At 36.5% G+C, this 15,420-nt stretch overlaps 2 protein-coding genes and 1 non-coding gene across 3 annotated transcripts; 2 read left to right on the forward strand and 1 right to left on the reverse strand.

Annotated features, from left to right (window-relative positions):
* The first annotated feature begins 433 nt into the window (after nt 1–433).
* On the forward strand, nt 434–6,564 carry LOC134840547 (bifunctional peptidase and arginyl-hydroxylase JMJD5-like). The gene is made up of 5 exons (XM_063856441.1): nt 434–837; nt 913–1,080; nt 1,157–1,286; nt 4,394–4,590; nt 6,285–6,564. The coding sequence occupies exons 1-5, from the start codon at nt 439–441 to the stop codon at nt 6,543–6,545; spliced, it is 1,155 nt and encodes a 384-aa protein (XP_063712511.1). The 5' UTR covers nt 434–438; the 3' UTR covers nt 6,546–6,564.
* On the forward strand, nt 2,484–4,158 carry LOC134840546 (POC1 centriolar protein homolog A-like). Its single transcript, XM_063856440.1, has one exon. The coding sequence runs from the start codon at nt 2,496–2,498 to the stop codon at nt 3,909–3,911; it is 1,416 nt and encodes a 471-aa protein (XP_063712510.1). The 5' UTR covers nt 2,484–2,495; the 3' UTR covers nt 3,912–4,158.
* A 6,094-nt stretch (nt 6,565–12,658) lies between the features above and the next one.
* Nucleotides 12,659–12,731, reverse strand: Trnav-aac (transfer RNA valine (anticodon AAC)). Its single transcript has one exon. It is a non-coding gene; the product is annotated as a tRNA-Val (tRNA).
* Between the last annotated feature and the right edge of the window lie 2,689 nt (nt 12,732–15,420).

Here is a 15,420-nt window from a genome sequence, read left to right on the forward strand (position 1 = left end):
TAAGTAATTTTTATTTAAGTTTTTACTTGTTTCAATTCTGATTGGTTATTATAGTGTTTGTCTGCTTTCTGAAGAGTATGATTACGCAGTTGTCTAAATACTGCTACGGAACCAATATTTTTCCAGTGGATTACCAGAATACTTTTTCTACATTTTTGAAAATTGGGTTGATTCATCAAGTATTACCCTTGTAATATGCAAAAACTTGAAACAAATAATGATTTGAAAAGAGCAAACTACCTATTTCCAGAAAATGTTCGAATGCATGATCTAGTTTTCCGATAAAAACTGTTGTAGCACAAAAAAAGCAAATTTGTTCAAAATTAGCAGGTTGCTTCTGAAATGATTTCTGTCTGTCTCACGTTTTTGCAGTATATTATTCGTCGTGTCCTTTAACATTTTTCCAATTGTTCGTTGGCTATGTTTCAGAATTTATTCATGTCTGTTAAGGTTGAACTAGATGGCTTGTTTGCGAAAGATTTTGAGTTTGTCAGTCAAAGCCCGTTTTTAACTGCGCACAAAAGTTTAATAGAAAAATCCTTGAAGCATTCGCCCAAGATATCTTTGAAAATGAGCCAAGTTTGTCTGGACTTTGTATGGGAGCGATTACACACCGGACACTGGAGTCTCGTTTCGCATTATTGGCGTTCCGCATATTCCTTTTTTTCAACAACAGCTGCTTTGGCATGTCTATCAAGCAATTCTAACAAGTTACAGGCTTTGAAATTCCTTGACTATGGCATTATCATGGGTGGTGATGTCGAAAATGTACTGACAACATTGGCCCAAGGTATCCACGATTCTCTTGAGCAAAATGATAAATTAGAACTGATAGAAGTTAGTAAAGAAAAAATTGATAATGGATTCAAATTTTTGAGCGCGTACTAGAATTTTGTTGTTTGTTTGAAATAGTGCATTGAAGCCGATTCCAGAATATCAAGACCTTCTTCTATCGCTGAACACGAAAACATTGTTTGCGAAGAGTTTTTGAAACTTATAGCCGCTGATTTGCCATTCAAAATAACTGGTGCCTTAGAAATTTGGCCAGCACTGAAACGTTGGTCTCTCAAATACATTCTGGTAAGATATTTCGCGTTCTCAGTAATAATTCGGAAAATATGCTCATTAGAAATCCTTGAAATTTATGTTGTTCCAGAAGATCTGCGCTTACAGGCACGTGCCGATAGAGATAGGATCCAAGTACAATGATGAGGACTGGACGCAGCAAATAATGCCATTGTACAAGTTTGTCGAAACTTACTTCGCACCGCAGGAATCCGTAAAAGGCTGGTCATTAAGGGAAATTTTCATGCGAATAGTTCATTTTTCACGCAAAATCATGTACTAGAAAGAACGCTCATGGAACACTTGGTTGGTATAATATCGAGCGCGGCGCTTTTAATCGCAATTGAGATTCCAAAATTAATCGTTAAACAGATGTTTAGAGTAAAAAAAGACGGGCATGCATTTTTTGCTATTCAGGAACAAATTACAAATTTAGCGAAGAGTGGAAAAGTCTTCATTGTGGAACATTTTTTATACTAGTCACACACTGAAAGTTGGGAGGAAACACACTGTGTTTTTGCTTGTTTATTCCGTACACAAATTGGGGAAAAACTTTTATTTCTGATTGTTTTTTTTCCAAATACTCCCTTTTTGCGCAATGTCGAGCGAGTAAAGCAACGAGTAGGTGTTATACTTGAAAAAAGTTCTTGAGCCGTGAAAAATTAAGTTTTACTACAGGAAAAATTGTTTTCAAAGCTTCCACTATTTCTTCCTTGGCAATAAAAAGGTTTGAAAAAATCTGCAAAAATTCGTTTTAAGTTTTTTTTTGTTTTGTTATAAAGAGTCGATGAACGTAGTTCAGACTTCTTTATAGGTCGTGATGATATATTTTTTTCAGGAGAAGTCTTAAAGATTGTTCATGCTCTGTTTTATTTTTCGCGGTTTGAATGTTGATCTCTTTTTAAGTTCAGTTCATTTCCTCTGTTGAAAGGAAGACAAATTCCATTATCGAAGTGAAAGTGTAAAGGTCATAAATTCCAGTGAAAGTGTAAAGGTCACGAAAAACGTGATCGACTTCTAATTTTGAAAATGAAATTTAATTATCAGATTTTCCGACGAAGTATAAGTTTCATATATAGATCCAGTTTTCTCAAATTGGGTTAATTTCATCACAAAAAGTGTCTATCATATATTGTTCTAGAAATTCAGAGGTTTAAGGCCACCTATTTTTTCTTCGAAATTCGAAAGTTGAAGTTTTTTTTATAAACAAATCAGTATTTTTTTTGTTTCCTGGCTTTTATTGATTTGTTTTCTTCCTGTCTGTTGGCTCTGTTTGATTTTTTTGAAGCCAAATGTATTCAATAATGCCTAATTTTCTATGTTTCAAGCTCTTGTGTAATTCTTCTCATAACGCCACGCATAGAAAACGACATAGTTTCGATTTCTGGCTGTCCTTGTTATGATGGTTCTAATTATCTTTCAGATAGTCGATGGAGAACACTGACCCGTCGCTTGAAAAGTACTTTCGAGCCCATAAAGACACAATAACATCAATAAGTTTCAACCCTACCGGCAAACAAGCTGCATCTGGGTCTTACGATAGCAGCCTAATAGTATGGAACCTCAAGCATAACCAGAGTCAGAACCGGTCTTTTCGGTACCAAGGTCATGAAGATGCGGTAATGGACGTTCGGTTTTCCCCGAACGGACAATTAGTCGCTAGTGCTTCCAGAGACAAAACAGTTCGGCTTTGGGTGCCAACTATAAAAGGTGAAAGTTCTAGTTTCAAAGCACACACTTCAACCGTCAGATCTGTGGACTTCTCACATGATGGTGAGCTTTTATGCACATCGTCTGATGACAAAACAGTCAAACTATTCACTGTTCATCGACAAAAGTTCCAGTTTTCTCTAAGCGGCCATTCGAATTGGGTACGCGTTGCAAGGTTTGCTCCGGATTCAAGGATCTTAGTCTCAGGAAGCGATGACAAAACCATAAAAATTTGGGATAAGTCAACCAAGGAATGTGTTCATACATTCAATGAACTTAATTGTCACGTGAACAGTTTGATGTTTCACCCTAGCGGCACTTGCATCGCAGCTGGAAACTCGGATTCGACTATAAAGATATGGGATATCAGAACCAACAAGCTACTTCAACATTATCAAACACATACCGATGAGGTTAACTCAGTATGTCTTCATCCTTCTGGAAATTTGCTCATTTCAGCGTCATCTGATTCGACCTTGAAATTGTTTGACCTTTTAGAAGGTCGTCTTATTTATACTCTTCATGGTCATCAACCTAAAAAAGCAGTTGCGGTCGCGTTTAGTCACTGCGGTGAGTATTTTGCTTCCGGGGGAGCGGATAACCAGTTGTTATACTGGAAGACTAACTTATCAAGCTACTTCAACCAGGAAAACAATCAAGAAAATCAAGCAGCCCCGGGGCGCGTGTATAATACTGGTACAAATGATGCATTTCCAAGTGGGGTGATTTCGTCTGTTAATAATCCGAACCGGCCAATGATGTCACATCCGCATCAACCGAGTGTATACGATTCGAAAGCAAAATCAGTGGTTTTCGGTGGGGGCTCAATTCCAATTTCATCAGCGCGTTCGGTTCTGAACCCAACTGGCGACACTGTCAATCATGTGATTAACGAAGTGGATTACAACCCGCCACAGTCGCCGCCTCATACGAATAAAAGCAGCTCAAACGCGAGTACGATGAATGAGAGTAAGAAAATGAACCTAGCTCTGAGTCAAATTATATCACAGCTTGATACTCTTACTCAAACCGTCGCCATTTTGGAACAAAGACTCACGAATGTGGAAAATAAGATAGCCGACGTTGTTGCTCACCCGAGCTCAACTCATATGCCGAAATCATCACATCACAAATAAACGAATGATTTGAGTCACCGGAGATTTAGATCACATTAGCGTGCAATTATTGATGCAAATGAACTTGCCTTAACTACTTAGTATTAGCTACAAAAGTAGCCTTATGATTAGTGTGCCTTTATGTAGTGAATCTGTGAAAGTTTTTACTGTAGCGGATTCAGAATATAGACGTTTCTTTGTTTCTTGATTAAATGAAAAGCAATACAACACAAACTTGCTCAGAAAAAAGCTCAAATTTTTTGGATTCGCAAAATTTCTTTTAAGAGATGCTGAATCCGCGTTTGTTTTTTTTGCATAGATTTTAATGATTAGAAATGAGTTTCGCTAGGTGTCTTATTGATTCAATGTTTCTAATTTAATTTTTATCAAATTAGTTTTTTTTGAAATGTTATGTTAATCATAACTAAATAAGAAAGAAATTTATCTGTTTAAAGAAATTTATATTGAATATAAAACAGCAAAATGACCAGCCTTTTAATCAGGATACCTTGCCCAGCATGATTTTCTTGGACAAGTTCCCTTGTTGAGAGAGGATATTACCATCCCCGATTATTGCTACATGACTCCTGAATTGATCAATGGGGCCGAGAAGGGTGATGTTCTAATCAACTCGTGGTTTGGACCAGCTGGAACAGTATCTCCGCTGCACCAAGATCCAAGACGAAACCTACTCTGTCAGGTAATTTTTTTTGCGACAAAAATAAAATAAAAATTCGGTAATTTTCAAAAACAGTTGTCACAAATTGTTTCCACAAGTCCAGTTCTTGCCATATTACGAGGCACATTCCAAGCGAACATTTGAATCATTTCCTTGCTCAGCGTTATTGGATCAGAAAACTAATGTCAATATTTTATCAGCTCAGTAAAACTAATTAAATGTCACCTACGCTTGAGTACAGTCCTGAAACTGTTGGCTGATATAAAGACTTTCAACAAAAGTTTGTTTTGGATAAAATTTTGTTTTGGATAAAATTTTGTTGACTAAAAATTGCATTGTACTGATCAAAGGTTGGTTTCTGAAATTTGTCCGTTTTTCTATTTTCGGAAAAGATTGCAGTTTTGTTTGCACTCGTATCGTTTTTTGGTAGTTTGGCTTTCGATTCTTCCAGAAGGTCCTTTTTCAGAATCCTTTTTAATCTGAGCTTCAAGTACGCTCTGAATAGCCAAATGGATTGTCGCAGACTTCTGTGTCAAATATATTTCATACTTAGAATTGAAGCGTAATCAAAAAGTACCTGTTGATATGGTTTTCTCAATTTGGGTGAGTTTTTTCACAAATAAACTTGAAATTGAAAGAGCTTTGCGATGATCTTATTGTCGTATAATACTCGGAAGTTGGAAAATTTAACAGTTATTTTTCGGCGTCTTTCACTAAACTATTGATTTTTCAGGTTCAAACTTGCCAGAGCAAAGGTTTTGTTTTAGGTTAAAAGGGAACACAACAGTTGCTGGCTCATTTTTTCGCAATAATTAAGTTCTCCAGAAAAATGATTTGTTTTTTGGTTTTCTTTGGATTCGTGTTAGTCACTTCGTCGTTCAATGGGAAGGAACTTTGTTTTTGGGTGTGCAGTAGTTTTTTTTTGTTTTCCACGAAAACTAGGTACCACAAATAATCATTTGAAAAGATTTAGTGATAAATAATATTGAAGCCCTTTCAGTCGTGAATGGAATGACATTGACATTAATAAGTTTTCAAAAAGTATTCACAGTTTTAGTCTAATTTTGAGCAAGTAAAGCGAGCGAGTCGTAGGTCTTATAATAGCTTATAATTCAAGCTCGTGAATTTACTCCAGTAAAATAAGTTTCCGATTTTTCTTTCAGAGCCCTTTTCAGAAAAGAATTTTTGAAAAATATATAAAATTCGCAAATTATGAAAAAAAATTGGATATATATATTTTTAATCTTTCTCTTCTCTTTTTTTTTAGAAAATTCATGTTTAATAATTTTTTCATACAGTTTTTTTAGTATCAGGGTCGGTACTTTCTGTGCTACTTGAACAGCAACCGGCGGTTCTTATTATTTTTTTTTTTTGGTTTTCCTTTATTCATCAGGTTCTTTAATTTTTGTATCGCAAATCATGCAAACCTAAGCATCACCTGTGTTAATGATTGTGCAAACCTAAGCTTCGCATGTGTTACTGATTTTGCATTGCACTAACTATAAGGTTGTAAAGTTTGAACGATTGATAAACTTCAAGCTCCAAATTGTAAGATTTACGGCAATTATAAAAACTCTGGACTTTGCGCGAATGCTACAATCTGTTGATGCAATTTATCTTTTTACACAACGAACTCGTCCCCTCACAAGTTAAGCAGCAGTAATTAGCAATGAAGGTGACCATATATCGTATTTTTCAATTATCAGTACTTTCAGGTGTTCGGAAGGAAGCAGTTGGTGTTGATACCTGCCTGTGACTCCGAGTACGTCTATCCTGCATCAGATGATCCCCTTCTGCTGAACACCAGTCAAGTAGACGTCGAAAACGTCGACAAAGAAAAGTTTCCCCTCTTTGAACGAGCCAATCAGATTACAGCTGTGTTGAACCCAGGAGATATGATCTATATTCCGCCGAAGTGTTGGCATTTTGTGAAGTCGCTGGATCCTAGTTTCTCAATTAGTTTTTGGTTTGATTGAGCTTCTAAATAAAATTTTGTAATCGATTTTTGTGTTTAATATCAGTTTGTTACGCTTGCGATAAGCAAGCGTTATCAAACTGGAATTTAGACTTTTTCTAGTTAACAACTAGTTTTACAAAATCAGTCGAATCTCTTGACATGCTCAATGCTCTTCACCTCGCATGCTCTTCAGTTGACATGCTCAATTTCGTGAAAATTCAAATTCGACTACTGGCTGAGTACAAGTTACGACAGGGTAGTTTCAGGGGGGACTTGAAAGTTTTTTTTTACGTAGGAAGATTTTTTCGGCTCAACTGGTGTCTGCTCAAAGATTGGCGGCCATGATTCAGGTTCGTAAGTTTTGTCCAGTTGCCACTTTGAATTTCAAATGTCTTGCTTGGCATATTTGCCCAGGATTCCTGTGTGATAAAAACTGGTATTATGAACGTGCAAGAATTTTAATTTTAATTTTTTGAGACGCTTTGAAAAACTAACTTACAATTCTGATATTTTGGTTTCAATGAATAGAACGCAGTTGAAAAGCTCCCTTCGAAAAGCGGTTATGCTCAAGTTTTTTTGCACATAAAATTATGGCCCTCGGAATAGTCAAGTTTTTTTTGACCGTTTTCTAGATCTTTTTCAAATTTTTCTCAAAAACTAACCTCACAAATCTTAGCTTGTGGGTTCAATGAAGATAAAGGGTAGTGGGAAGCTCCCTTGCATTAGCGGTGCCACTCACAATTTTTTACACAAAATTTATCGTCCTAGGAAAAGTCAATTTTTTTGGGCTTTTTTTGAAGTTTGTTCAAAAACCAAAAAGACCCTTCCATATCTGATATTTTGGATTCAATCTAAAGAACGGGTCGTGGGAAGCTCCTTGCATATGCGTTTACGCCCAAATTTTTCAAAATTTTAATGGCATTCGAAAAGTCGAACTTTATTTTTCAACCGTTTTGTTTTTGAAACTTTTGTTTTTTCTCGAGAACTACCGGGCCAAACCGAGGTTTTGGGTTCAATCTAACTTAATAACTAACAGACTGGGTGAATCTCTACTACATAACGGCTAAGCCGAATTTTTCAAAACAAAAAGTTCTCTGATTTGTTGACCGTTTTTTTAAGTCTTTTCTCGATAACTATTATGCCAAAATTGATATCATAAGTTAAATCGACCAGACTGGTTGTTAGCAGCTTAACTTTATAATTTGTTACGCCCAGTTTTTTCTAAAATGTTATGGCCTTTAATCAAGTAAAAGTTTTGAAAGTTGGACTGTTTTTTTTGGTAGTCTATTTTGCTCGACTCGAAAAATATTTGCCAATTCTCAGGTTAAGTGTTCAATCGAGAAACACGATTTTGGGAATCTTCTCTGCTTTAACCCTTTTAACCGCGACCTGCTTTTAGCAGAAAAGTTTACTAATCTTTGAATTTTGACTATTTTATAGAAACTTTTGAATTTTCTTAAGAACTACTCTATCAAATCTGAGATGAAAATTTCTATCGAAAGGTGCGGTTGCGCGAGTTTTTCCTGCAGCAGCGGTTACTCCTTAATGATTTGTTAGAGAAAGGCTATGTCTTTGCGAAAATTCCAAAATCTCAAAACATTTTCACTCTGCTCACTTCAGTTGAGAAACAACTAAGGTTTTCGGCAAAGTCTAATTTTTGAAATTACGCATTTCGTCCAGCATCAGTATAACAAATTCAAAAATATTAAATAATTTCCTCCAGCTTTAGCTGAGCGTTAGGTGTCCTTCATCAAGTCATACGAAAATTTTGGCTCACCTTGTTATTTCAACTTTTTATTTTTTTTCGACATGCATTTTTTATGATTGTGTTGTATCGCACGTGGTGCGAAGCTCCGGTTTGGCCTCTGTGTAGAATATATGAATCATGTTTACAACTTGTATCTTGCGTTTCACACTTGTATGTCTTTTTTTTCTCAAGAGGTATGCTAGACTCCGCCGGTTTTTCTCGCTACTAAGCGGTGGTGTTTTGTCACAATTTTTCGGCATAAGTGTTCCGCAAAAACGTACGCATTAACTTTGCTTCAATGATTTTAAGTTATGGTGTGTTTATTTTTAATTTTTATTTTGCTCTGACCACTAAAACGGAATCTTGTCGTCCGGTGTGTTAGTTGTTCTTTTTTGTTTTCGCAAGTTCAGATCCGCAAATTATCTTCGTTTCGGGTCGAGTGACATATTCTTTTAAACCCATTACAGTCGTGATTTGAAGTCCGCCTTTAATTTTTAGACGTATTGTCAAATTTCAAAAAAATGAGCTATCAGGGTTATTAGAGGAAACTAAGCCGTAGTTTTACTCAAGTAGACTTAATATTTGAAATATTGGAGATAAGTGTAATATGTCTAAATTTTCATGATTTTTTGTTCTTTTTTCAAAGAAACCCGTTCTCGAATATGCCTAGTTTATTTTAATTATCGAACCTGCCGTAGTTCTAGTCTTTCGTGCAGATCCTCTCATCACACTGCGGATAAGAAAGCATATGATAAAATCTATATATTTTTGTTCTAGGAACTCAGTGGTACTAGCACAGCAACCGGCTACTCTTGTTTCCTCTAGGATTTGTCTCTATTCTCTTCGTTTTTAATTAATATATCAGAAATGTTTTCTCAAATTTTTGTCTTACGGGTTCTAATTAATTTCATGGAGACGAATTTTCTCACTAAAGCAAGTGACACTTTTTTAGTTCTTGTTTTTTAAGTCTTGTTCTTTAACGGATCAGAAATATAATTCATGTATTGAGTTGTGATTCTCTGCAGTAAAACGTCAGAGTAAGGTAGCCTTCAGTACTGGTAATTTTAGTACTGATAAGAGAGTAACCGACTAGTTAAAGAGTTCAGTTCTCAGACAGGGAAATCATGAAAACAGAAAACGGCACTAAAGTAGGAGTGTTCTTCAGTTCAACTCTCAGTGACCTGTTTGCCGCAAACGAGAGTGTCATCAAAGAAGGCAACTAGGTGGCCATGCAAGTAGATATAGGTGCTTAAAAAACGGTGCTTTTGTCAGGTTTCAAGAAGGGAAAACCCACTCTAGTTGCGACCGCTCGGAACCTAGAAGCATGCGTTGGATACAAACACTACTTCAAGTGAACACCGATGCTGTGATCCGTCATGGAGCGGTCGACTCATCACAAATCTACCGCCGTCAGTTGTTCAATCAACCGAAGATGCGATACATGGTTTATCAGGAACATTGCCGTTAGTCGACTAATAAAAGCTGAAGCCCGAGTTTGAATCTTTTTCTGCAAAGCACTCAAGAAATCAAACGTACGCGACATGGTTTAACAGCGTGTAGTTGAACCATCGCAACTGGGATGGAAGCGATATCAATACAACCCCAGTCCCGATAAAAATAACGATGACTTGAGACTCTGTGCCGAATACAAACTTCGCCTCAATGGCAAGATGATGAACGAAACTTGGTCTGGCGAGACGATCTTCAAAACGAGCTTTTCGATCGGTACTTGTAACAAGGTAAACGGCTGGGAGGAACTTTGTATTCGGGTGCGTTGTTTTTCTTTGTTTTTCACTTAAAATCAGCTACCACAAATAATCATCGGAGAGAGTTGAGTGATCCATCATATTAAAGCCCTTACAGTCGTGATTCGAACGACCCCAAAAGTTTCCAAGCACTTTTTTCCAGTGTCGAGAACAACCGGTTATGTATCTTAATTCGAGCGAATAAAGCAATCAAGCAGGCTAACAATAGCTTATTTTAATGGCTTAAAAGCTTACAGTAGCTTAATTTAAAACGTAAAAATTGAAGTTTTACTAGAGTAGCGTTAGTTTTTTTGAGATTTTCAGCGCCTTTTTACATCACGGCGAAAATAACATTAATTTGAAGAAAAAATCTCGTGTTTTTTTAAAGACTATGGTCGGAAAATTGTACTACTTGCACAGTAACCGGTTATACTTGTTATATCTCGGATTTTGTGTGTGAAACATCTGAGGTTTTGGTGTCAAGATTTCATCTTATGGATTGGGTCATTTTAAACTAGTTGTTTATGTCAAATATTCATGAGGTTTTCAGTTAAGGTTACGTTTTTCTGGCTAAAGTGATGAAGGAAGTTTTTTTTATTTTTGTGTAATTGTTCAAAAAAGTTATCGCATTTGATTTAAAATGTTATATTTTCAGTTTTCTTTGTTTCGTTGAATTATTGTTTTATGCTTGCGGCTTTTTTTTCAGAAAAAAAAGAAAGTGTCTTCATTAATTTGTACCAAAAATAGTTTTTTTACTTTTTTTTTGGCAGAAGCCTATATTTGTTCTTGGATGAAGATTTCATCAAATGTGACTTTCAAAGAAATAAAGAGTCCTCGTTTTTGTATTTTTTGTTCCAAATAAATTGAATATTGTGCCGATCGCATTATAAATTTTAAATTATAAATTACAAATAAATTTTCTATCGATCGCATTGAGCTTTTTTTGTTCATTTTGTCTGAGTAAATTTAAAGGTTAATGCTTTTCGTATAAATATGAACTAAAAGCAATGCTCCTTTAGCAAAGAATTGGTGTTCAAATTAGTCAACATTTTGTTCAGCTTTTATTGGCTGGGTGTCATAGCCGGTTGTCATGAGGGGTTTATTGTATGAACTAACTCGTGATGATGTTTTCTTTACTTGACTCATGATGGAACAATGTAGTTTTCAATCTGAAAAGATCGTACGTTTTCTGTATTTACTCATATTTTGTCCAGGTAAAGGAAATGAGTTTGGTATGTGAATTCATGTGTCATCTGTTCTATCCATCTTTTAAATTCGTAACCCCCGTCTTCATCGCTGCTGCTTAGACTAATTGATTGTCATAGGCATCGTAATGTGAATAAATGGATATGCAAATCGTATATGTTCAAATTAGCTCGTATTTTCTGAATTACTGCGGATCCACTGCTGAACTTACCATTTAAAAATAAATCAAAGACAGCTGATGACAATGCGGTGCAAGTGTGGATCTTTTATGTGTAACCCAGTAGGTACTATTTGCGCTGAACTTCCGCGTCGTTGGATACTTATGAGAAAATTGTGTTTTTTGGTACTTTTTTGTCGTAAAAGATTGAGAAAATTGTATTTTTTGGTACTTTTTATGTCGTGAAAGATTTAGAAAATTGTATTTGTGGTAAAGTGTTTTCCGTTCTTTTAATTCAAGTTATGTTGAGACAATTCATCCACAAGGGAAAGGACCAATATACGAGCTGTTCAGTTCTTCACAGAGAACCGCTTGTGCCCCTGTTTAAGATCTACATGCTATTTTTTAGGCTTTTTTTCTGGGGTGGGTAGTGTTTCTTAACCCTGAAGCGATGAGCACGGATCATGTTGGGCCTCGAACATCCGACCTTTCGATTGAGCGGCGGGTATTTCACCACAGTTCCTCTAAGTTTTTGAAGAAAATACAGCCTTTTTGATTTAAGGGAAAAACGTATCGCGTTCGGTTGATTGGATGTCATATTCCTAAGAAGAGATCCCTTTTCCAACTCCGCTACAGATAGGGAACTTTTCTTATTCAAATTGACTGCGTCCGTTGGACCCGGGTTGTGATGTTGTAGGCAATTCTTGGAAATCTTGATTGAATTGAATTGAATTAAATTAATGCCTAGTGATTTCAAGGCGTTTGCGCCTTTTTGGTCCTTGTTTGATTGGCTCGGTATTTCAAGATTCCGTGGATGATAGCGAAGAACTAATAGTTGAATCATATCGAATGCTGTCAAAACAGGATGATATATCTCGATTTTGATACCATGATTGATCATTGGTAGTTTTCAATCTGATTTTGACAGCAAAGTTAGCGGCTCTTTTTCCTTTTCCACCTCACCTCGCCTAAGAGTCAATTTCATGGTGTAACGAGTGGTTTTACGAGGTTGAGTATGAAGACCAAATATGTGTTGTCGTGGCCTTATTAGTCTGTATGTAAATTTTCATAGCAATCGGACAATGTAGTCAACAAATTTACATGTAAAAATTTGCAGGTGGGGGGGGGGAAGGAAAAGAGCCGATTTTTGCCGCCGGGAGACCTCATCAGTCAGTCAATTTTGTATTTTTTGTTCTCAATATCCGATATGCAATGTTACAAAAAGGTCCGCTCAAATCATGAAATTTTAAATAAATATCGAAAGCGATGTTAAAATTTGATGCCACCCAGGCTCGAACTGGGGACCTTCTGCGTGTTAGGCAGATGTGATAACCACTACACCATGGCACCTTGGTAACATTCTAATTGCTGTGTTTGTATTTCAAATATACTGGCTGCTTAAATGCATGAACTAATACATAATTGCTGAGGGTGCCGGACATCAAGCCGACGGGACTTCAAGCCGAATTGTAAAATTAGGGACTTCAAGCCGAATAATTCCTTATAAAGTCGTGAAATATGAACAATTTGAAAACTTTTTTGAACAATTTCTGAATTTCATTATCTTTCTTCACTAGTTATTGGCGTTTGCATATAATTTAAGCCTCCAAATGATGTCCCGGAAAGTTGAAAAGTAAAAAATGGTTGAAGGCATTTTTCATGTTTATAATTTATGCATTTCAAAAACCGGCAGATGTTATTAACGGATGCGAATCACAAGTGGTGCATTGTCATGAATAACGCTTACTATGGACTAAACTTGCCAAAATTTTAGAAAAGCAACATTTTGCAGATGATAAAATAGCGTTTTGGGGTGCTTGTAAAGTTTTAATTTCGGCTTGAAGTCCCTTCGGCTTGAAGTCCCGTCGGCTTGTTGTCCTAGACCCAATTGCTGATTGGAAATGCACTATTGTGAAATGGCTAACATAAACCAGTCATGGTGGCCGGTCGTAGGTGCCAATTTTTTCCGAGATATGCGGATACTCTGGGTTGGAGGCTCTTTTCCACCCCCACATTTGAAATTCAGTTTTGACAAATTAATTTTAACCTTTTCATAATCTGGTGAAAATTTGCTTGGTGAACAACTTGTTCTTCACATCTTCATACCTCACCACATCGTAGCATCACGCATTTCAGCCATATTAACACGTAGACGAGCAAGTAAGAAAATGGAAAAATTGAAATGTTTGTGTGGGGGGGGGGGGGGGTCTGTGGAAAAGAGCCAGCATCAAGAAATATGCTCGCTTCAACTTGTTTTACGGTTTAACAAACCTAATTGAATTAACTCATTAAAATTCAATGTATGCGGTTTTTTATTTCCCCCCTTAAAATGGCGAGGGGGATGTTTTCTTAAGCGACTTAGTTATTTTCAAGGAACCACTCTATCATAAAATTTAGTTAAACGAGAGTTGGGTCAATTTGGGCCATATAACAGTAAAGACTCCGAGACTGCAAGTTAGGCAGGGGCTCCGTAAAAATAATGGTAGTGGAATAATTTTTGATAAATAATTTATTTCGACTAATTTAAAATAAAAATTATGTATTTTTCGAGAACTTTTAGGGAAATTATTTATTTCTCGCGTATGGAATATTACAATAATTCCAGAAATTATTTTATCTAAGGTTCACTGCGAACAACGCGTCACATCATTACGTCATTCATTACGTCAACCAAATGCAAGCTGCTGCGAAAATCCTTCCACTTTACTTTCTCGCAGTCGGATATCAGAGATCTGTTTGACGCCCTCATCGAAGAATTCCCTGCTATGAAGACTCACCTCGCGAAAAACGCTGTTATAGTAGCGAATCGATGTTTTGAAGATGCGGTTGTCAAATGTATTGAAAACAAGTTCCAAGAACTTACCGAAGACGAGAAGAACGCACTAAAGGCGTTTGAGAAGCAAGTTATTGAGGGGAACAATTCAACCGGGAGCAATTTTGCCAAAGGACTGCTGCAAGCGAAACGGCTGAAAACCGGGGACAGCGGTTATGTTTCCTTGCAATGGGTACCCGGAACATCAAATGTCTGTGAGCGGCTTTTCAGTCGGGCGAAACTCAACATTGGGTATTTGCGCCACAATATGAGTCCAATGCACGTTGAGGCAGAGCTGTTCCTCTGCGTCAACAAAGAATACTGGGACGCTGAACTCATATCCAAAATTCTGTGAGAAACTCACATTATTCCACTGTGCCATTTTATTTTTTTTCATTTTGGAATAATTTAATTATGGCCATTATTTTTTTTTTTTGAAATAAAAATTATTTATTAGGGATTTATTAGGGATTCCAAAAAGTTACGGAAATAATTTAGGGGCTAGTAGCCATATAATGAAATAAATTTTACGGAGCCCCTGAAGTTAGGGTCGCACGCAGGGTCTTTTCTGTTTTACGCCCCAAATTATCAAACTGTTAATTGAGCTTCTGTTTTTATGGAAAACGCTGAGAATTTTTTCGCTGGTATGATGACCGCTCGACTAGCATAAAGCTCGACTAGCTAAAAGTGTAAAAACATGAAAAAGTATCGAACTAGCATAATTTTTATAACTTTATTTCTCAGAAACACAAAGCAACGAGAATAAGCCGTTCAATTCGAAACTTGCGTTTCTGAGAAATTGAAATTTGAAATTAAGCAAACACTAAGCAAATGAAAATTTGAAACCCAATTAACATAAATTGTGATCAGTCGAGCACTTCGACCTAGTAAAGGATTTAGGGGATGGGGGAGCGGAGTTTTTTTAAAAATCTGTCTCTAATTCGCAGTTCGGGTTAAAGATCCTTTTTCATGAACAATGCCGGGCTGTCTGCGTCGATCTATTTCAGTCTCAAACGGATTATTGTCGCCTAAGGATACATTCAACCTTTTTTGACCTCTTGTCCTTCCTGAGAGAATCGTGTTCTAATGCCGTATATAGTTGACTTCGGCTTCCTCGTCAATCGCCAGTATCCTGAAGTCGTCTAGGTTAACGAGGAATTCAGGATCTGTGTTAGTATCCTGGTGTTGATTTGCGATTTTAGTATCTGTATTTGCTTGGTCGACTAT

The sequence above is a fragment of the Symsagittifera roscoffensis genome, chromosome 2 (assembly GCF_963678635.1).
Source record: "Symsagittifera roscoffensis chromosome 2, txSymRosc1.1, whole genome shotgun sequence".
In the NCBI taxonomy this organism is placed as follows: Eukaryota; Metazoa; Xenacoelomorpha; order Acoela; family Convolutidae; genus Symsagittifera; species Symsagittifera roscoffensis.

Bases quoted from the DNA above. Each gene is read 5' to 3' on its own strand.
- LOC134840547 (XM_063856441.1), top strand. From the start codon at position 439: ATGTCTGTTAAGGTTGAACTAGATGGCTTGTTTGCGAAAGATTTTGAG. The intron at 838-912 runs GTTAGTAAAGAA...TGTTTGAAATAG, and splicing joins ATAAATTAGAACTGATAGAA to TGCATTGAAGCCGATTCCAG. The intron at 1,081-1,156 runs GTAAGATATTTC...ATGTTGTTCCAG, and splicing joins GGTCTCTCAAATACATTCTG to AAGATCTGCGCTTACAGGCA.
- LOC134840546 (XM_063856440.1), top strand. From the start codon at position 2,496: ATGGAGAACACTGACCCGTCGCTTGAAAAGTACTTTCGAGCCCATAAA.